At 43.0% G+C, this 24,068-nt stretch overlaps 1 protein-coding gene across 1 annotated transcript in view; it reads right to left on the reverse strand.

Moving 5' to 3' along the window:
• dnajc1 (DnaJ (Hsp40) homolog, subfamily C, member 1) overlaps positions 1–24,068 on the reverse strand; it is a 264,300-nt gene that overhangs the window by 172,295 nt on the left and 67,937 nt on the right. Inside the window, exon 4 of the mRNA XM_068013710.1 lies at positions 17,973–18,138. Within this exon, the coding sequence (XP_067869811.1) occupies positions 17,973–18,138 (166 nt within the window). The remainder of the gene's footprint in view (positions 1–17,972; positions 18,139–24,068) is intronic.

Consider the following 24,068-nt stretch of genomic DNA (forward strand, 5'->3'; position numbering starts at 1 on the left):
GCTAACCTTTTGTGACGTACAAGGACACCCAGGTACCTCTGTACCGCAGCATTTTGTAGTCTCTCTCCATTTAAATACTACTTGCTTTTCTATTCTTCCCACCAAAGTGGACAACCCCACATTATATGCCCTCTGCCAAATTTTTGCCCACTCATTTAATTTATCTATATCCTTTGGCAGACTCTGTCCTCCTCACAACTTGCTTTCCCACCTATCTTTCTATCGCAGCAAATTTGGCTGATACACTGTCCCTTCATCCAAGTCATTAATACAGATTGTAAAAGGTCGAGGCCCCAGCACTGATCCCTGTGGCATGCCACCAGTTACACTTTGCCAACCTGAAAATTACCCTTTTTTCCTGACACCCTCCTGTTTGTTAGCCAATCCTCTATCCATTCCAATATATTACCTCAATACCATGCGCTCATCTTATGTAGTAACCTTTTATGTGGCACCTTAGCCAATGCCTTTTGGAAATCTAAATGTATGTTACGAGTGCTTCCATTTTTTTGTTAAATTATGAGGATTTGTGTGAAAACTGGAAAAAATATTCCGTACATGCTGGAACTCTTTTTTTTTAAAAAAAAAGGGTCATCAGAAGATCTTTTGGACTGAGCTGTAAACAACAGTTACTGGAAGGCACCGGCCTTCAGATAATTACCCATCAGGGTTTTTTTTGGCTTGGGAAAAGATATTTACAAAGAAGTGGCAGGTCAAGATTTATAGCGGTTAGGAGGCCTGACTCCTCAGATGATTTTGGTTTCGCTTTGGACAGGCAGTTGGGATATAGATAATGGTTTGAAAAAGGAGTTAAAGAATCAACCTGCCAAGGACAAGCCCCAACTCAGCTTGTTCCAGCTCTTTGAAAAGCCTGCCCGTTTTCCATCTCTTTAAGAAGCGCTGCAGAGTAAGTTTAAGAAACTATCCAAAACCCTTCTTGTTGCATTTTTCGTGGCAAGCCTGCCCAAATGGATCTTCAACATCGCCTGACAAGAACTGTTCTAGGAAGATCCCAGTGGCAGCCATCTACTCGTATTTGGGATGCCAAACCAAAACAAAGGACATCTGACATCTTCCCACACCTTCTCTTTTTTCTTCAAGAATTAGCAAGTATTTGACCAAAAAGTGTTTTTAGTTTTTTTTTGTAATACAGCTCTAAAGAGTAAATCGCTATTTTTCAGTTAACTGGTGTATATATGTGAGAGAGAGCGATGGGCTAAGGTAAAAAGGGTATTTTTATATTTCAATCTGTGTGTTAATGCTTTGCATTGTTACTGGTTAGACTTGTTTTATAATAAACTTGATAATTTTGTTGTTTATTAAAGAAACCTGGTTGGTGTATTTTATTCTGGGATAAAAATAGAGTATGATTGACCGTATCAGTAACTGGGAAATTTTTAAATATATGTTACGACCCGAGAAGTCGAACTGGAAAGACAGTGCACTCCTCTCACCTTAGTTGTAACAAATAATTGGGGGCTCATCCGGGATAACCCAACGCCAACGACGTGCAATTGTAAGTGAGATAGTAATAACTGAAAAGGAGGAAAAAGGAAAAACCAGGTTTCTTGTGCAGTAGATTAAAGTTTACTCTACCGGAATGTCTTTCAGTTGCTGCGACCTTTCTGGGGAAGGAGGACGTATGCCTGAACGATTTGAGAAACATAACCAATGTTAAACTAAAGGATTTGACAAAACTGTTAGTGTTAGAATTAAAACCAGGGGCTGAGAAAGCAGACATAATTAATGTAATAGCACACCATTTGAAACTGGAAGTAAAAGGCAAACCAGAGGATAGTGCAGTTGAATTAGCTAAAACTCAGTTACAAATGAAGGAGCTTGAGTAGGAACAGGAAATTCATTCCCTTCGTTAGTAAGAACCCATGTAGAGAACCAGAAAGTTTCAACAGCCAGCAGAGATCGATGATTACGAGCTTGTTTATAAGCCCAAACCCTTGGTCTGTCAGTCCCATAAACCAGAGGATAGAAGGTAGGAGGTTGAAAGGAAGGCAGGAGGGTGAAAGGAAGGCAAGTAGCCGGGAACAGAAGGAACAACTTGGAACTCCCTGGATCTCGTCCTCAGGCCAGACAGGAAGATGCTGAGGGTGGAAGTGAGGTCCGCAGGCCTCAGTGTTAACATTGTCACAAGGTGAGACACCTTCATGCAGAATGCTAGAAGTTGCAGGGTAAACCCATGGGACTTACTGGAGTACACAAAGGCAGTGTAGAGAAAGGGACCCTGACCGAGAGTACGACGAATCAGGCTGTAGCTCTGACGGCAGCTATAGGGCCAAGTACAAAAACCCCTGAGTACGTGGATCGCGAATAAGATACCTGAGTGTTATAGGGAATTCTTGTCAAAAGGAAAAGTAACTCTCTATCCCACAAGGTGAGGCAGGTAAACCTTTAGTTATACTTAGGGATACAGTACCACCCAAACTCTTTTGCTGGGAAAAGGCATAACTTTTCTGCCAGAGAGCACACTGAATGCCAAGGTTTTAGTGAATGGTATTGGTGAGGAGTATATACCTGTACCTTTACATCGGGTGCACCTGGAGTGTGACCTAATGTCGGGAATGGTAACTGTAGGAGTTGTCCATAGTTTGCCTGTAAACGGAGTTGACCTACTCCTGGAGAATGAGTTGGCCTAGCGAACGTAGCAGCTTCTCCAATAGTCACAGAAAAACCAAGTGAAGTTAAAGAGACAGAACAGTTGCAGGAAAATGTTGCAGTAACTTTTCCTTCATGTGTAGTGACCCGAGCAATAGCTAAACAAGTTCCATTCTCTGAGGTAAAATTGGCACCACAGTCAGTCGAATATCTGGAACTGTTTTTGGGGATTTGGATAATCCAAAGAAAATGTTCAATAAATCTTGGCTGATCAAAGCTCAGCAAGCCGATCCAGCATTAAATAAAGTGGCATAATCAGTTCCAATGGAAGCTGAGGCAAAGGGAGTTCCAGAAGGCCACTAAATTAAAAATGGGATTCGGATGAGGAAGTGGAGACCTCCTCACAGACCTGTGGACGAAGAATGGATGGTTGCTCACCAGATAGTGGTACCACCCTAGTATCACCGGGAAATTTCTATAGTGGGACACGTGGGGATCCGCAAAACCCCATCATGTAAATACTGGCCAGGTCTTTCCAAAAGACATATGGCACGTTTTAGAAAACTGCGCCATGTGCCAGATTGTGGGAAAAACGCAACCTGCCATAAAACCGGCACCTCTAACTCCCATACCAGTTTTTTGGGAACCATTTGGCAGGGTGCTGGTAAACTGTGTAGGGCCTTTACCGAAAACAAAAGCGGGACACCAATATATACTCACTATTATGGATATGGCTATTTGGTTTCCAAAGGCCATTCCCTGGAGAACAATTTCTGCTAAGGTACTGGAAGAGCAGTTAATCCAGTTCTTCACGAGGTATGGATCAGATCAAGGTTCCAATTTTATGTTCAAAATTTTTTCAGCACGTTATGCTGAATTTAACAGTTAAAGTCGTCAGCAAACCACACTAAAAACACAAGGAGCTTTAGAAAGGTACCATCAAATCCTCAAAACGATGATCAGGGCATACTGTCATGAATATCCCCATGATTGGGATAAAGGGATAGAATTTCTTTTGTGGGCACTGAGGATTCACCCAATGAGTCTAATGGTTTTAGTCTTTTCAAATTAGTTTATGGACATGAGATAAGAGGTCCTCTAAAACTAATTAAAGAAAGGCTTTTCCAACAGAGGGATGAATCTGCTGTGTTAGATTATCTATCAGTGTTATGGAACGGCTCACGAGCGCCTGCAAAGTGGCTCAAGAACACCTTAAAGCTTCCTAAGCAACCATGAAGAAATGGGCAGAAAAGCAAGCCAAGGCCCAAACATTTCAACCAGAGGATGAGGTGCTATTATTACTGCCTTTACAGGATAAACCGCTGAAAGCACAGTTCAGTGGTCCGTATAAAGTGGTCAAAAATGATAAATTAAATTACTTGATCAACACCCCACATCGCCGGACAAAGAATCGGCTGTGTCATATCAGTATGTTGAAACAATATCATCGCAAGCACAGGTATGTCAGGTAGTAGGGACAGTGAAGGATGAAAGTGATAGTGAGGAGATTTAGACAAATTTTCAAATTGAACCTCCTACTATCCAGTTAGCTAACACTGAAGACTTAGGGAGATTGGACACTATGGCCTGAATTTTACCACTCTCGGCGGCTGAGAGTTCGATGAGGCGGTAGCGGGTGAAGAACTCGCTCCCACTCCGCGCCTCATTGCCGCCAGTATTATGTGTGGGACAGCCAATTAGCGGCCCTGCAACGTATTTGAGTGAAAAGGATGTGCGCAGGCGGGAGGTTGAGTTTCCGCGGGGTCGGGGCGAGAACCAGAAGAGTTTGCTGAAAGCCATTTAAAAAGGGCTTTCAGCAATCTCTGTGCCTCTGAGAGGCTTACCTGAAGTAAGGAGGAGGACGTTGAGAGGAGACACTGCAGATCTGTGAGGGAAAAACAAGACAGAGAGGGTGAAAGGACTGTAGGAGGACTGAAAGTGCCCAAGCCAACACTGAGAAAAAAAAGCAGAACCTCACCAGAACCTAATTACAGGAATGGAAGGGAAAAGTAGCCACATGGCCCCCCGCTTCTCTGACAGAAAAAGGTCTTCCCAAGTCACAAAGGCGGCGCGGCTGGAGGTAGTGGATGTGGTCACCAGCCGCGGAGTTGTTAGGAGGACATGGCTCCACTGCTGCAAGCGGGTCAATGACCTTCTGCGCTCTGCCCGGGTAAGGTGCATTCCACATTCATCTCATCTTTTGTGTGACACAGGAGGGTCTACGAGTGCTGATACTACAAGGTCGAAGCCATCCATGTTCAGTGATTAGCTGCAGCCATGCCTTGGGCCGAATAGGCACATCTGCGACGCAGTGGTCCAGATGTGTGCCAACCATGCACTTCACGGGCTGAGTGCTGCATCTCAAACCAATGCCAAAGAGGTGAGTGCATGATCTTCCAAGTGATATGTCTTAACTAATTCCTTTGTGTATACACAGAAGAGGGCACAAACTGCCCGAGAAGGGTCCTGGACCAGTGGCGGCATGGTCAACCTGGTATATTTCAGCACACTGGAGGAGGATGCATGAATGTTTGCAGGGGAGGACAGAGGCCATGCTATAGCAGATGGCGAGGCCGGCGCACCTGGCCAGGAGAGCGAGTTCCCCAGTGTGTGGTCGAGGGGCGGGGTGGGGGGGGGGGGGGGGGGGTGTGCAGTGATTATCTCAGGCACTGAAGGGCGCTCTCAAATGTAAAAATCACAGATGTGCCCACAATGCAGTCTATAACACGTCCTCCAGTCAGGAATGCTGATCACAATTAATCATTCTGATTTTCCCTGCAGATGAAACACAGCAGGGACCAGGAAGCGTCTCCGGGGCTCATCTGTCCACCTCCGAGGATGAGGGGATCTCAGAGGGTGCGTCACATCGCTGCCCCACACCAAGCACCAGCTCAGACACCTACCTCGGTTGGGATGCGCATTTCCTCGGATTCGTGGTCACAACCTGGTGTCAGCACCGCACAACTGCCGGGTCAGCTGCCAGAAGCAGTACCGGCTGATGCCTCTGACAATCGGAGGACTGTAAGAGGCCAGGACAGTGCAGAGCCATAAGCTAATGATGGGCCTCTGATGGCATTCATTCGGCGGGAGATGCTGCAAGTACAGCATGCGGTGCGTGGAGATATGGCAGAGTTACCAGAGACTTTGCATGCTACGAATCAGACTAGAGATGTCCATCCAGGGCTCGAGTACCGCATGTTCTCAGTCATCTGTCCTCCTCCATTGACAGATTGGCGGTTGCAGTGGAGGAGCTGATCCTGGATGCAATGCATAACCTCACAGAGAGAGTGGCTTCCGTGGACCAGAGCATTAGAGATCTGATTCTGATGCTGAGGCAACATTTTGAGGCTGCTCATCCCTCTGAGGTTAGCACAGAGGACCAATTGGGCCTCAGTAGGCACAGGGGCAGCAGATTTCATATAGGAGCTCTTCTCAGGGCACTCCTGATGCATCCTGCAGCTCCTTGTCCCCTCTGCCAGTGACATCAGCACCACATACTCCCAGGGTGTCAGAGGGTGTTCCTGAGACTTCTCAGGGTCACCTTGAGATGCCACGGCCCGCACAGCCTCAGACAGGCAGAGGACGCCCGCCAAAGTCATCCAGAGCAATGCGGCAGCCTAATCAGCCACCTGCCTCTGGTGTGGCTGGCGGCGAGGGGTCGTCCACACGCGTGAGCACTCGCAAACATTTCAAAAAAAATTACCACCAACAGTACTCCGGGGTCACTGGTATAATTTGTAAATATTTATTTGCTGTATAAATGCACTAAAAGCTATGAAATTTTTCACTTGGCATTTTTACACGTCACAGGTCACTGCTGATGTTGTAGGCGATATGGTTGCTCTGCACGAGAAGGATTATTTGAGAGGCGACACATTTGGGCTGGGTGGTGTTTGATGAAATGTGGCCCGGTTCAGATCAGATTTCCCCCTGAAGGAGTGATTCTGCCCTTCCAGCTCCGGTTAAACTGACTTGGCAGTCTGAGATGAGGCATTATGGTAGATGAGACTTCGTTCAGGAGAAACGCACGAGTATCAGAGCCTCCCGAGCTCCCTTGCACTCAACTCCACCTGACCTTCAGCTCCCTCTCTCCGCCGTTCAGGTGGCTGTGGCCCCTCTTCCTCATCCGTACCACCAACCTCGCACTGACCTTGATCATCCTCCAGGGCCTCTCCCCTCTCCATCGCCAGGTTATTTAAGACGCAGCAGACGACAATAATTCTGGAGACCCCTGATGACGAGTACTGCAGGGCTCCACCTGAGCGATCGAGACACCTAAATCTCATTTTGAGAAGACCTATAGTCTGTTCTAATGGTCACTCTGGTGGCCGCATAGCTCTCATTGTAACATTCTCTGCATCATGCCTTGGGTTCCTCACCGGTGTCATCAGCCAAATCTTTAGCGGCAACCCATCGCCAAGTATCCATCCTTGCAAGCGTTCAGGAGGTCTGAATAGTGCTGGCACCTGGGAGTTCCGGAGAATGAAAGCATTGTGACTGCTCCCAGGGTAACGTGCACACACCTGCAAGATTCCTTTACGATGGTCACAGACAAGCTGAACATTTATTGAGTGGAAGCCCTTCGATTAATGAAGGCCCCTGACTGACCCGTAGGTGCTCTAATGGCCACATGCGTACAATCTATTACGCCCTGGACCATTGGGAACCCAACAATGTGCTGCAGCCTCAGGTTCTCTCAGCCTGACTGGCGGCGTCCATCTTGAAGTTGATACCATTTTCAGGCATGCCAACCATTTCATCAGTTACAGCCTTTATGCAGGGATGCGCTGATGCTTGGGAGACTCCGCACATATATGCCGATGAAGCCTGGAACAAACCTGATGCATAGAAATTCAGTGCTACTGTCACCTTCAGTGCGACCGGCATTGGATGGTCAGCCATGCAGTGTGGAGCAACCTCCCGTGATAGCCGCAGTCTTCCTCGGCACTGGCATGCCAACAGCTGCAAGAGGCTCAAACATGGGCGGTGGATCCTGCCTGCTGGGTAGAATGGTCTCCTGACAGGTGGTTGGACCCTGGCCACTCTGCCACCTTCTCTCCCTTCCCCCATTACAAGGCTGCACTGGGCCAGCAGGTTACATGTTCCCCTGGCTAGTTGCCCTCCTGTCCCTCCTTGGGGCATAGTCCTCCTCATTAGATGATCTGCCTCCAGAGAGCACAATTCCCATTGCTGCTGTATTCCACAGATGCAATTACTTCAGATATTACCAGCCTGCTGTAAAGGACAGGCACACACAACCCCCTCCCTTTCACCCAAGAAAATCAATACTGCTGGGGCCCGATCAGGAGTGAGTAACACTCAGATGAACCCTGAACAAGCTGAAACTACCACAAACTGTAAAGTCACAAATAAATAACAATGAATAGAGAACCAACAAAACAGTACCTCCAACTCCCTCACAGATACACTGCCTGCCACTCTGCTAAACCTGCCTTGTTCCCGACATGCCCCTTGACTAGTTTTACGGCTGTAAAAATCGGACAGCCAACGTAAAATTGCTGTCAACTTGGTGTTTAAACGAGCTAAATTTCTGATTGAAAGCAGACGATAAGCGGCACCTCGATCTCGCCCGCTATCCGACCTGCATAAAATGGTGTTTGTGCGTCATGACATAGGGAACCCAACCCGACATCATCAATCGCCATTTTATGTCTTAGACGCCTCGGTGGAATCCCATTTTTCACAGATAAAATTCCGGCCTATGTTTTCATATTTAGATGCAGAACAACGAGGAGACCTAACAAGACTGCTCACAGCATTTAAGAGTGTCTGTCGGGACAAGTCAGGATGCACAAACCTAACCACACACGATGTGGATGTCGGGGAATCAGTTCCTATAAAGCAGCATCCTCATCGCTTAAGTCCAGATAAATAGGCCCAGATAAAAGCAGAAATTCAATATATACTGGAAGACCATCTAATTGAACCCAGTCAAAGCAGCAGGAGTTCCCCAGAGGTATTAGTACCAAAACCTGACTGTTCAACTCGACTCTGCATAGACTACAGAAAAGTTAATGCAATAACAAAAAGACTCCTACCCAATTCCTCACTTGGAAAACTATTGACAGAGTGGGCAGTGCCACACTTCTTACAAAAATAGATTTGTTAAAGAGATACTGGCAGGTTCCTTTAACAACCCGAGCTAAAGAACTACAAGCCTTTGTCACACCAGTCATCTTCTCCAATGCCAAGTGATGTCATTCGAGCTAAAAAATGTCCCAGCCACTTTTCAGAAACTAATGAACCAAGTGGTAACCAGTGTTCCTATCTGGGTGGTTTACCTGGACAATGCGCTGGTATGCTGTGACACTTGGAAGGACCACTTGGAACAACTAGAAGCTCTGTTTAGAAAATTACAATCAGCTGATTTAGTGATAAACCTTGCCAAAAGTTAATTTGCAAAAGTCAGAGTAACGTACCTCGAGCATATAGTAGGGCAAGGACAAGTGTTGTCAAGAACAGTGAAAGTACAAGCCTTGATGGAGTTCCCCACCCCTAGGACAAAGCGAGAAATCAGGGAGCTTCTTGGGGGATGTGTGGTTCCTACCGTAAGTTTGTACCAAATTTTGCTCCACTGACAGATTTGCTAGAAAAAACGCAAACCAAGGTAGCGTGGTCAGGGGAGTGCCAGCATCTTTTGAGAGGCTGAAAGTAATTTTTATTAATGAACCAATGTTAGCTGCTCCAAAATTCACTCAGCCTTTCAAGGTAGCGATTGATGCTAGTGACCTGGAGGTCAGTGCAGTCCTTTTACAAGATGAATCAGGCATAGAAAGGCCAGTGGGATACTTTTCCAAAAAGCTAAATCAACATGAAAAAAAAATATTCAACAGTGAAAAAAGAAACTCTAGGTTTATTATTGGCTGTTAAGCATTTTGAAGTCTATGTCCGCTACAACTACAGAGAGACACTGGTATATACTGATCATAACCCCCTAGCCATTGTGGAAAAATTTAAAAACCAGAACGCCAGATTATACCAATGTACTATTGCAACCTATCACAAACATTATTTTTGCCCGCAATGTGGATAATTTAAGTGCAAATACTTCGAGAATCTAACTTGGCTTTGAGTTATCGGCGTGCAAAAATGGTACAAAACAGAACTGTATTAACTGTGGGTAAAGAGTGAACGAGAATGAATGCATAAATGTGTTTTAAAATTTTTCATCTGTTTTTCCATACTTTGTAATGAAATGCATTTGAAAATGGCATTTCATTCCTCCAAGGATGGGGGAAGTTATGAGTGCTCCATTTTTTTGTTAAATTATGAGAATTTGTGTTAAAACTGAAAGATTCCACAGACACTGGAACCCCTTTTTGTTTTTAAAAAGAGGGTCATCAGAAGGTCTTTCGGACTGAGCTTGTAAACAAGAGTTACTGGAAGGCACCAGTCTTCAGATAATTAACCAGCAGGATTTTCCTTAACTTGGGGAATGATGTTTACGAAGTGGTGACAGGTCAAGATTTATAGGGGTCAGGAGGCTGGACTCCTGGGATGATTTTGGTTTCGCTTTGGACTGGCAGTTGGGATATAGATATTGGTTTGAAAAGGAGCTAAAGAATCAACCTGCCAAGTGTTACACGATGCTTCTGCTTTTCGTTAAAAATATTCTTTTTTGAAGGAGCTCAGTCATTTTGAAGAAATGTTGGACCATTTTTTTTTCCCCGAAGAAACTGATCAAGGGGACACTGAAAGAACTGGTTTGACTACAATGTATACTGGTTGTCACATGACTAGTTAAAAATAGAACAGAAATCCAGGTAACAAGGAAGAAGTGGGCAGAGAAGTGACAGGCGCCCCTTGATTGGGCAAGCCCGGGTGTAGCAGCGCGCAGCTGAGAGCAGGAAACTCAAGCTTTTGTCGAGTCAGTGTGTTTTACCTTCTGGCATGAGATAAAGTCAAGTCTGAAGTGTAAAAGGAAGGAGAGAAGACCACACCCTGGCTTGCTTTCCAGCAACTCTCTAAAAGACCGAGATGTCCACTATGTCAATTCATCTCATCTCCTGTCTTTGAAGAAAGCCTGCTAAATTAATTCTCAATGCCGTCTGAAGAGAACTGTTCTAAAAGATCGCCGTGACTCGTCTACTTGTACTCAGAAGTTAGACTGTATGCTCGTTTTGGAACACAAATTATCTCATCTGCTGTTTTCTTCAGGAATGTGCAAATATGCAGTCCAAGTGGTTTATCAAAAATCCCTTTTATTTTTTTCAATTAACTGGTGCGCGAGTGCGAGGGGGCGCAAGCACAAGAGGGCGAGAGACTAAAGTTAAAAAAGGGTACTTTAAAACTTTCAATCTGTGTGTTTATGCTTTACTTCATTACTAGTTAAGACTTGTTTGATAATAAACTGATAATGTTGCTGTTCAGTAAAGAAACCTGGTTAGTGTGTTCTATTCAGGGAAAAACAGAGGATATGAGTGACTGTATAGGTGAGTTGGGAAAATTTAAAATATATATATGTTTTGATGCATGGAGAAGTGAGACTAGAATAAACAGTGCACTCCTCCTGCCTCGGTCGTAACACAAGGACAAGCCACAACTCAGCCTGTTGCAGCTCTCTGAAAAGCCTGCCTGTTTTCCATTTCTTTAAGAAGCACTGAGGAGCAAGTGTAAGAAACTGCCTGAAACACCTGTTTCTGCATTTTTCCTGGAAATCCGACCAAACTGATCTTCAATGTTGCCTGACAAGAACTGTTCTAGGAAAATCCCAGTGGCAGCCGTCTATTCATATTTGGTTAGGCGGTGGCATAGTGGTATTGTCACTGGACTAGTAACCCAGAGTATTTCTCTAGGGACATGGATTCGAATCTCACCACAGCAGAAGGTGAAATTTGAATTTAATTAATAAATCTGGAATTAAAAGCTAGTCTAATGATGGCCACGAAACCACTGTCGATTGTTGTAAAAACCCATCTGGTTCACTTATGCCCTTCAGGGAAGGAAATCTGCCGTCCTTATCTGGTCTGGCCAACATGTGACTCCAGACCCACAGCAATGTGGTTAACTCTTACATGCCCTCTGAAATGGCCTAGCAAGCCATTCAGTTGTATCTAACCGCTACAAAGTCAATAAAAAGGAATGAAACCGGACGGACCAGCCGGCATCGACCTAGGCAACGGAAACTATAACGGCAAACCCAGCCCTGTCGACTCTGCAAAGTCCTCCTTACTAACATCTAGGGGCTTGTGCCGAAGTTGGGAGAGCTGTCCCACAGACTAGTCAAGCAACAGCCTGACAGTCATACTCACTGAATCATACCTTACAATGTCCCAGACACTGCCACCATCATCCCTGGGCAGGACAGACCCACCAGAGGTGGTGGCACAGTGGTATACAGTAAGGAGGAGGTTGCCCTGGGAGTCCTGAACATCGACTCCGGACCCCATGAGGTCTCATGGCATCAGGTCAAACATGGGCCAGGTAACCTCCTACTGATTACCACCTACCGCCCTCCCTCAGCTGATGACTCAGTACTCCTCCATGTTGAACACCACTTGGAGGAAGCACTGAGGGTGGCAAGGGCACAAAATGTACTCTGGGTGGGGGACTTCAATGTCCATCAGCAAGAGTGGCTCGGTAGCACCACTACTGACCGAGCTGGCCGAGTCCTAGAGGACATAGCTGCTAGACTGGGTATGCGGCAGGTGGTGGGGGAACCAACACGAGGGAAAAACATACTTGACCTCGTCCTCACCAATCTGCCTGCTGCAGATGCTTCTGTCCATGACTGTATTGGTAGGAGTGACCACCGCACAGTCCTTGTGGAGCCCTAGCAAAACAGAGGTCAATGGGACTCGGGGAAAACACTCCACTGGCTGGAATCATATCTAGCTCAAAAGGAAGATGGTTGTGGCTGTTTGGAGGTCAATCATCTGAGCTCCAGGACATCAATGCAGGAGTTCCTCAGGGTAGTGTCCTAGGCCCAACCATCTTCACCTGCTTCATCAATGACCTTCCTTCAATCATAAGGTCAGAAGTGGGGATGTTCGCTGATGATTGCACAATGTTCAGCACCATTCATGATTCCTCAGATACTGAAGCAGTACGTGGAGAAATGCAGCAAAACCTGGACAATATCCAGGCTTGGGCTGATAAGTGGCAAGTAACATTCGTGCCACACAAGTGCCAGGCAATGACCATCTCCAACAAGAGAGAATCTAACCATCGCCCCTTGACATTCAACGGCATTACCATCGCTGAAACACCCACTATCAACATCCTAGGGGCTACCACTCCAAGTCATACACCATCCTGACTTGGAACTATATCGCCGTTCCTTCACTGTCGCTGGGTCAAAATCCTGGAACTCCCTTCCTCACAGCACTGTGGATATACCGACCCCAAATGGACTGCACCGGTTCAAGAAGGCAGCTCACCACCACCTTCTCAAGGGCAATTAGGGATGGGCAATAAATGCTGGCCTGGCCAGTGACGCCCACATCCCATGAGCGAATAAAAAAAAAATGCCAAACCAAAACAAAGGACATCTGCCATCTTTCCATATCGTCTCTTTTTGTCTTCAAGAATTAGCAAGTATTTGGCCAAAGTGTTGTTCTTGTCTAATTTTTTTAATAATAGAGCTCTGAAGAATAAATCTCAATTTTTTTGGCTAACCGGTGTATATACATGTGTCTGCGCGTGTGTTAGCTTTGCATCGTTACTGGTTAAGACTTGTTTCATAATAAACTGATATGTTTATTAAAGAAACCTGATTGGTGTATTTTATTCTGGGATAAAAATAGAGTCTCTGATTGACCGTATCGGTAACTGGGGAAAAATCTTTTATGGATGTTGTGACCGGTGGAGAAGTGGAACTAGAATAAACAGTTCACTCCTCCCGCCTCGGTCTTAATATAAACTACATCTACTGGTTCCCTTTTATCACCCTGTTTATATTTGCCAAACACGATTTCCCTTTCATCAAACCATGTTGACTCTGATTGATTGTAATAGAATTTTCTAAATGTCCTGCTACTACTTCATTAAATGATGGATTCTAGCATTTTCCCCAATGACAAATGTTAGGCTAACTGGCCTATAGTTTCCCGCTTTCTGTCTCTCTCCTTTCTTGAGCAGTGGTGTTACATTTGTGGTTTTCCAATCCGCTGGGACCTTTCCAGAATCTAGGGGATGCAGGCCATCATGTCCAGGGGACCTGTCAGCCTTTAGTCCTATTAGTTTTCCTAGTAGCTTTTCTCTAGTGATCGTTATTGTTTTAAGCTCCTCCCTCCCTTTTGCCTCTTGATTTTCTACTATTCTTGGGATGCTTTTAGTGTCTTGTACTGCAAAGGCAGATACAAAGTACTTGTTCAAAGTCTTTGCCATTTCCTAATTTCCCATTAATTCTCCAATCTCATCCTCTAAGGGACCAACGTTTACTTCAGATACTCTTTTTTTTTAAATAGAAGCTCTTGGTCAGTTTTTATGATTCTTTCCAGTTTACTCACTGTAATTTCTTTTTAAGTCATCCTTTGCTGGTTTCTAAAATTTTCCTAATCTTCTGACCTACTACTAACTTTCACAGCATTGTACGCCTTTTCTTTCAATTTGATACGATCCTTAACTTCATTAGTCAGTCATGGATGGTTCATCCTCATCAAAATCTTCATTTCTCAATGGAATAGATCTTTGTTGAGTTATAAAATATTTCCTTAATGTCTGCCACTGCTTTTCTACCGTCTTACCTTTTAACTTATTCCCCAGTCCACTTCATCCAACTCGGTTTCATACCTTTGTAATTGCCTTTGAGTTTAAGACACTAGTTTCTGACCCAAGTTTCTCACTTTCAAACTGAATGCGAAATTCTACCATGTTGTGACCACTCTTCCCGAAAGGATCCTTTACTGTGGAGATCGTTAATTAAGCCTGTCTCATTACACATTACCAAGTCTAAAATAGCCTGTTCCTTAGTTGTTTCCACAACATATCGTCCCAAGAAACTGCCTTGGATACACTCTATGAACTCATCCTCAAGGCAACATGTGCCAATTTGATTAGTCTAGAAGATTAAAAAATGCCTACGATTATTGCAGTACCTTTCTCACAAGCTTCCATTATTTTTTGATTTATGTTCCTTCCTACAGTGTAGCTACCATTAGGGGACCTATAAACTACTCCCACCAGGGGACTTCTTCCCCTTGCTATTTCTTAAACTCCACCCAAACTGATTTTACAACTTAACCTTCTGAGTCAAGACTATTTCTCACTACTGTGCTGATCTCATCCTTTATTAACACAGCTCCCCCACCTCCTTTTCGCCTATTCTTCTGAAATGTCAAATAGCCTTGAATATTCAGTTCTCAGCCTTGGTCACCTTGCAACCAAGTCTCTAATGACTATATCTCACCCTTTTATTTTCATTTGTGCAATATCATATCCATTTATTTCTATCTGCATGATCAATTCACCTAACTTGTTATGAATACTGTGTGTACTCAGATAAAGAGCTTTAAATTATGTCTTTTTACCATTTTTCCCTACTCTGACCTTATTTGCTGGTGCACTCTTATGGCTGTACACCTTGTCCCTTCCTGTCACGTTCTGGCCATCATTACCCATAGCTACCCTGCACTACTGCCTTGTCCTTTCTCAAACTTTCTAAATTTTCCCTTCACCTGAACTCTCTCTCCAACTACTTAGTTTAAAGTCCTCTCTAGAGCCCTAGTTGCTCAATTCACCAGGACACTGATCTCAGCTTCGTTCAAGTGAAGCCCATACCAATGGAACAGCTCCCTTCTTCCCCAGTACTGGTGCCAGTGCCCCATGAATTGAAACCATTTCTCCCACGTATTCAACTCTCTGATCTTATTAACCGTTTGCCAATTTGCTCGTGGCTCAGGTGGTAATTCAGAGATCATTACCTTTGTGGTTCTGCTTTTCAATTTAGCCTATACCTTTGCAAACTCCCTCAGCAGAACTTCCCTCTTGGTCCTACTTATGTAATAAACCACGACCACCACATTACTTCAGTTCCCCAACGTGAATGGCCCCCTACACCACAGAGCTGTCGTCAGTTTGCACATTCTCCCTGCTGTTCCTGCTCTCGTCCACACAAGCTGCAAGAACCTTGTGCCTGTTGGTCAAGTGCAAGGGCTGAGGCTCTTCCAGTGCTGCCTTCTGGATCTCCATACCTGCCTCACTTGTAGTCACACCATCCTGTCTCTTACTACAGACCAAATCTGATATACTTAATCTGAGGGGTGTGACTGCCTCCTGGAACAAAGTGCCCAAATCACTTTCACCCTCCCTGATGCATCAGTGTCTTAAACTCAGATTCCAGTTTTGAGCTGAAGTTCCTCAAGCATAAACACTTATTGCAGATGCGATTGTTACTGATCACACTGGTGTCCACCTGCTCCCACATGCTACAGCTGCAGTACATCACCTGCCATCTCTATTGTCTGTATTTTAAATAATTAGCACTTCAAGTTTTGAAATGTCACTCAATTGTTGCTTATATTCATTAATTTAACTATTAAGCTATAAAATTTAATACAGTACTTACATCTCCCCAGTCTTAGTTTAAATATCTTAGTTTAGAGGAAAAAAAATTAAAACTCACCAATCACCTATATGCTCACCTAAATAATGCCGCTAGACCTCAGCTTTCACTCCCTCTTGGGCTGCTCTTGTTTTTATATATATGGCCTACATTTGATTCCAGACCAGGTCAACGTGGTCAACTCTTAAATGCCCTCTGAAATGGCCTAGCAAGCCACTCAGCTCAAGGGCAGTAAGGGATAGGCAATAAATGCTGGCCTAGCCAGCGACTCTCACATCCCATGAACAAATAAAAAAATTCCCGAGTTCAATACTCTGTATAGATGCATACTTCCAAGTGGATTTCATGCATTAGTAAAAGTCTCCTGTATTTATACTGGTAAGAATTCTAAAGACCCAAGTCAGCCCCTGCTAGCCAGATAACCAGTTCTAACTAGCCTCTAATTAACTAACGTTGCAGCTACCACTAGCAGGCAGCTTGTTTACCACTGACTAATACTGTGAAGGAAACAAGTTAAGGTTCAAGTTAAGTTAAATGCAAAACTTAACTAGATTTTAAAAAGCAATTAACCCTTAAAATTCCTGAGTTCAATACTCTGCAGACACGCCTCCTTCCAAGTGGACAGGTGAGGATGGCACCTTCGATAGTGCCACGCTGGAGTGTCAGGCTTGATTTTTGTACTTAAATCCTGGAGTGGGACATGAACCCACAACCTTGCAACTCAGACCATAGTACTCTTCACTGGGCCATAGCTACATGAATGTTACGTTTGAGTTGATCATACTAACTGACAATATGTTGTCTAAGTTGAAGCAATGATACACAATGGGGCTGTGAATCAGCACAATCTGGAAATCTCAGCTACTTGTAGCCAAATCTGCATGGCATTGAAACAAAACCCCACATTGCGCTTGTTCAGTACTTCCCACTGTCAAGTCATTTAAGATAGTTTCACACAATATTTTGGTACATTTCAGATTCAGAACTAGTCCATTACAAAAAGGGGATTATAAACTATTGTATTTACAAATGATAATCTTTATAACACTAAACAGTTTAAACGCCAAATAAAATACATGAAGTTTTCCACGAAAATGTCACAGCAGCAGTTCACCTTTCATTCTTTCTTCCTTGTAGGTGGCAACTCCTATGCATGATGCACATCAACAGGCGTCTGCACTCTGCCAATACCCCACACAAGTTACCATGTGCTAGTCTGGTAACAACCATCTGAAGGCTACACCAGTGGATAAAAACCTTCACCATCAAGCTTAATCCTGTTCTCACCCAACATCCATGCACACTCCTAGCTTGGGTTGCTGAACAGAATCCAGAAGTAGGACCCTGGCCAATTTTGCCCAAAGCAACTTCACAAGGTAGAAACAGGACTGGCACCTCCTTGGACTGGGTTAGTATACTAAACACTCTGATGTGAGAATCCTTGGTAACTTTCCTGAACCACAGCATTTTAGAATATTTAATTTTTAAGCTGAATAGTTTACATTCACCATTTTACAAATTATTCTTCTCCACCTCGATCAATTCATAACCATTCAATTGATCAGGCTGTGACATAGAAAAACAAGCACATATACACTCATATTCCTGCTAAAGATTGCCAAAATTCAACAATGTGCACTTCCAGAAGGAAGCCTGAAAATAATATTCATCTTTTGCAACATTCTACAATGTATATTAATACAAACAACCTGTATGTATATTAAAACAAGGTAAATGGTTTACAAATACAGATTTAATATTTTTGGAATATTAACATTGTAAAAAGTCAAACATTTTTCCTCCAAACAGCATGCTCTGTCCTGTATCCACAACTTACCAGTTGTTTCTCAAAGTAAATTGACCAAACCACAGCATAGTGGCCCACAGTCAGAATAATGAAAAGAAGCAGCGAAAGCTCCACATTACTCATCTTTCTCACTCTCCGGTAGTAGAAAACAGGCTGTCGCCAATCCGGCAGGCCATTTTCCAAAACTTCGTTGTACCTGCAAACAGAAGAAAAATAAAAGTAAAATCTAAATATGAAAAAGTTGCAGAGAATCATGGATTTAAAAAATTCTCCCTTCAAGAATATGCTTTGTAATTTATGACAATTGCTTAATACTCAAGCTTTTGCCACAAATTGAAAAGTTAGACTCTGTACACTTCCCCGTGAGAAGGGATTTCATCCAAGAATAAAAACTAATACATTTAAGAAACTGCTCTGCAGGTTGCTTTTGATCCAACAACTAGTTACTCTGTGGCACGAACAGTTTTAGTTACACCACTGCATTATTTTTATGGAAGTTAATAGCAGCATTTAAGATGAGTTTTACCAATTGCCATATATGAAAAGAAAATAATGTTAATTTCATGAAAAATATACTCAATAGGGAATAGCGGAATGCTCATTTTAGTTCACAAATGAAGAAAGCCCCATAACTCTCAGGAGACAAGTTTACATGCATTATGTTGAAAGGAGAAACAAAATGGAGATGCCTCTGGTTTCTGGGTATACTGTAGCACAAGCAAAATGCAGAATAGTTTTAACTTAGACAGTTGCATGGTGGTGAATGTACTGCTCCACCAAGCAGCAAACTATGCATCTGTACTTGCCCTTCATATTAAGTCCCAGGTTCATAAGGATGACTATTGTAGTTCAAGATCCCTGGTCATGCCTATGCACCTCATTAGTAGCTAGAAGCAGCACTAATTAAAATATGGGTAGGTAACTTGCTCCAAGATATTAAAGTTTATTTTAAAAAAGGATTCTGGAATATTCAAGGTAAATAATATTACAACCAGATCTCCCATGACATTGCTCAAGGCGAGTCAGAGTATCTGCTATTTCATCTCATCATCTATATACTTAATCTACAGCTTTGTACACAAGTAAAAAAAATTCTCATGTTACGTCAAATACAATTTGCCTTTAACACGTCTGAGGGGGCTTTCATTTATTAACCTATATTTTTCCCCAAATACCAAAAAAGTGTGTCCTGGATTAATGTCTCAAAGTTTCCCCGCCACCAGGTTTAACCCTCTCCCTTTTTTTGAACAGAGATGTAACATTTACAATCCTCAATCTTTTGGCAACACTCACATATCCAAGGAGGACTGGAAGATTGTGGCCAATACTCCATAATTTCCAAGTTTAATTCCCTCAGCAACCTAAGAGGTATTCCATCCAGACTGGATGACTTTGAAGGCTGCCAACTTTTTTAATTACCACCTCTATTTTTATCCTATCCAAGTTCTCTGCTACCTCCTCCTATACTGTGGCATTGTAGTATTCTCCTCTTCAGTGAGCAGGAATGCAAAGTACTCATTTAGTATCTCAATAGTGTATTATTAATTTCCTAAAGAGGTGGGGGAGTAAAATACAATCCTGCATAAAGTCCTGAATTTCTGATAATATCAAAGAAATAAAACTTCACAATCTTGCAGTCAAATCTACTTATCTGTAGTCAATAACAATCCCTAAAAACTTTTAACTATGCCATTTGGTACTTGCTAACTAAAAACTGTTAGCGTCACATTGGAAAGACTCAGTAAAATGATTCCAATGTTTACTTAAATTGGAGTTTTTGCAGGTTTGAAAATCACAACATTATACCTCTAAAAATGCACAACTTTTTTCTTTTTTAAAGTAGCAATGTAATTCATCAGTTACAAAAGCCAATTATTAGACCACTGATGCAGCATGTCTCTGATGGGTTTTTACAGAATGCAATTTGTTAGAAAATTACTAGGTGGAGTTATGCGGCAAATCTCTATTTACTCAAAAAAAATCTGTGTACGTATCTTTCAGCTTAAACATTTCTTCCAATGAACATGAAAGCAAAATTTCCAATCTGTCAGGTACGTTTAATGTAGCTTTTAAATCTCTCTCAAATTTTGTTGAAAAATTGTCTTTCCATTTTCTGTTAAAACATCACACCTGGCATTTACTGAAAAATATTTTAAATTACAAATTTCCCAACTATAAAACTGAAATTTGAAGCTACAACTAGCTATGGCAAAGGTCCAAGCCTGGTGAGAAATTTAAGAGCAGTTTCCAAAAACTGGCAAAAAGACAGACACTAACTTAAATCATTGTGCTCCAGCCTTCAATTTCTGATAAGCAATTGCTGAAATATTATATTTGACTTACATACTCAGTTTATCACATTAAAAGACGACTGCATTGCTGAAAGTTAATCTGAAGTGTAACTTTTTCTTTCAAGGTCTCCAAATATAATGTAAAACATGCTCTAAATTCATTACTAGAAGATTCATGTGTTCATAACACCAACCTTTTATATCAAAAGCACTGAAATAATGCTTGCATACACGCCAACAGAAAATCTGATGGACTGTCTTGTCTACCATGCAAGCTCTCACATGCACCATATTAACTCCTTCAGTAAAGACCTGCTACCCGACCCCAACAGGACCCGACATGTGTCGGCGTCGGGTCGGACACGCTCTATCACAGGTAAGTGGCTCCACAGTTAATGTAATTTTATGACTAGAAAGTTGGTTTTGTTAGTTATTTTAAGCTTGTGCAGATCAGCAAGAAAGTGAAAAACGGAAGGTAAGTTAACAGAGGGTTGGGTTGGGGCGGGCGCGGGAAAAAAAAAAAGGATGGACTCGGACCAGGACCAGGTCAGATGTGGTTCTGTCGGGCTCAGGTCAGGTTTTCTTTTTGCAGACCCAAGCAGGCCTTTATCCTTCAGTTTATTATGCATGGACCAGTTTAGGAAAATCATCTCTCAGCGTCCAGCAGAATCACTAAATGCAGAGACATATAAAGACAGATAAGCACGTACAGTTTTACTAGCTTGCACAGTATACCAATGCTCAATTTCTCAAATGAATTGCATGCACTGGACTACTTGTGTGCAAGAGAAAATTGAATGTCGCATTACACTCACGATCAAGGAATTCTGCAAGTGTTTGTATAGCACCACCCAGGTAGATAAATGTCCTAGAATGGTTCACAAGTTGGAGCAGAAATTGTGGAATCGAAAACAGAAAACATTATGCAGCAGTACAAAAGCAGAATCAGTTTGTTTTTTGAAAAAGGAGCAAAAGGTAGCAAGGCGAAGTGGTTCCAAAGAGCGAGATGCTGAGTGAGTGATCAGTAGCCAAATAGTAGAAGGAAGTAGTAAAATGTTGTAAGGTGAAGAGGAGGATTGAGGCAGGGACATACAGTTGGAGGTGGTAACTCAGACCAAGGGCATGGAGTAACATGAAAACAACAACTACTAGACCGCAATTGATAAAAAATGGAACAGGAAGCTGAACGAAGCTTGGCAAAGGCAACATAGATGACTGTGCAAGAGGGTATGGACTTTATTAACAGCAAAGGAGGAGAGTCTGCAAGGCTAGCATTAGAAACATCGCTCATGGAGCTAATGAAAACTGGATTAGGGTTTTGGTAACAATGAAAGAAGTATGGCCTCATTGGCAATGCTCCAGAAGTGGAAAAGATGGCCTTGGCAATTGAAAAGATACACGATAGGAAAGTCAGTACAAAGTTAAGTAGGATACTGAAGTTACCAGTCACCCATTTTTGGTTAGGAGGTAAATGGGATCACTGCTGTGTAGGGAAGGTGCAATGGGGAATCAAAAGGGATTATTTCAGCTAGTCACAAGGTTCTAGGTTCAATTCAAGTCTCACTCCAAGACTGGAGTGCAAAAATTAAGATGGACACTCCAATGCAGTAATCGGGGAAGTGCTACAAGTTGGAGGTGCCGTCTTTCTGATAAGATGCTAAACCGAGGGCCCGTTTGCTCGCTCAGGTGGACGTAAAAGATCCCACGGCACTATTTTGAAGAGAGCATGAGAGTTATGCCTCATGGCCTGACCAATATTTATCCCTCAAATTGCATCACAAAAACAGATGATCACATCATCACATTCATGTTTTGAGAGCTTGCTGTGCACAAATTGGCTGCCATGCTTCCTACAGCAGTGACTACACTTCAAAATAAAAGCACCTCTTTGGCTGTAAAGCACTTTGGGAATCTGATGGTTAGGAAAGGCGCTATATAAATGCAAGTCTGTTTTTTTCCAATTTTACTGACTGAAAATTCAAGCTCTTGCAAACAATATTTCAGTAAGTATCTGAAGTCTCAATCTTAGCCATGGGCTATGAAGGCCTTCTCTGACTCGAACAAAAATGGTATCTTGTGGAGTTCACTCAAAAGTTCAGCAACTCCATCCATTGAGTAGCTGGGCCACAGAGTTTCCAGGATTAATTTCTGGGGAACCTTAGTAAAGTTGATCTCAGCCCTGGAAGCAATAGGGGTAAAACAATTCACCTCAATTAGTGAGCAAGGCCAGCATTTATTGTTCATCTCCAATTGCCCTCGAGAAGGTTCACCCGCTGCAGTCCGTGAAGATATACCCATGGTGCGGTTAGGTAGGCAGTTCCAGGTGTTTGATCCAACAGCGATAAAAAGGAATGTTGATATATTCCCAAGTTAGGATAGCATGCAATTTGGAGATGGTGGTTTTCTCATGTGCCTCCTGCCACTGTTCTAAGTAGCAGAGATTGTGGTTTGGGAGGTACTGGCAAAGAAACCTTGGTGAGTTACTACAGTGCATCTTGTAGATAGTACACACTGAAGCCACACTGTATTAGTGTTGAATGTTTAAGATGGTTGATGGGTGCTAACCAAGCTGACTGCTTTGTCTTGGATGGTGTTAAATTTCAAGTGTTGTTAGAGTTGCACTCATCCATGCAAGTGAAGAGTATTCCATCACACTCTTGACATGTGCCTTGTATCTGGTGGAAAGGCTTTGGGGAGTCACTTGCCACAGAATACACAGCCTCTGGCCTGCTCCTGTAACAGTACGTTGCTGATCCTGGTAATTTTCTGGTCTATGGTCACTCCCCCAGGATGTTGATGGCGAGGAATTTAACAATGGTAATGCTACTGAAAAACCAAGACACACATCAAACCGTCAAGAGGGTCACAATGCCACATCTTCAGTAGAGAGCAGAGCAGACTTGGGACCCGTCACAATCTGCCAAGTCAGTCCGCAGCCTCAGTCGGTTGTATAATCTACGCAGATAGGCCTGGAAAGAGGTGAAAACACAAAAAGGAACAATGGCGAAGATGCAAGAGAACAATGTGGGGCGCTGGTAGACCTGTCGCTGTTTCTCAACCCCTTTCACCTTCAAATGCATCAGAGATCTGTCCAAGGATTTGGAATTGAAAATCATTTATTTGGGTTCTGCTGAAAGTCAAAAATATGACCAAAAGTCTTGGACTCTGTACCTGTAGGATCTGTTCTTGTTGGAAGACACATGTTTGTCTTTCAGGCTGATGCAGCAAATCCATCCCTCATCCCAGCTGTGGATGCAATTGGAGTAGCTGTTTTCATAAGCTGCACTTACTGAGTTTATCAGGGTTGTAAATAACGAATACAAACAATCGAGAGCTGCCATAAAAATTCTCCTAGAAACCAGATTTCTCTGAGCTCCAGGTGAAACATCTTGGCATCAAATCCACTAGTTACAGGGTTTCATATCAACTGGGACAACAGTAGTGAAAAAGAAATTCTGTATACAAAATCCTAATATGCACTCTGTTCTTTCCACAAGTATGTTGCTTTCAGCTTCAAAGTAACATCATAAATAAATATTTTTTTAAAATAAAGCTAAAGGCATATCTGAATACTCGGAGGATATGTAATATAGATGAATTAATAGCAGAGATGGAAACTAAAGAGTTTGATCAAATAGCCATTACAGATATCTCACTGCAAAAAAAGACCAAGGTTTGGAACAAAATATTCCAGGACACTGACTTTTAGAAGGCATGGAACAGACAATGAGACTTTGTAGCCGAGTTTCCATGTGTGCGACTAGCGCAGCATCAGTAGAAGAGCTCTCTAATCGGACCTGATGTTTTTTTCTTTGCATTCAGCCTTGATGGATTA

Source organism: Heterodontus francisci, chromosome 2, assembly GCF_036365525.1.
Source record: "Heterodontus francisci isolate sHetFra1 chromosome 2, sHetFra1.hap1, whole genome shotgun sequence".
In the NCBI taxonomy this organism is placed as follows: Eukaryota; Metazoa; Chordata; class Chondrichthyes; order Heterodontiformes; family Heterodontidae; genus Heterodontus; species Heterodontus francisci.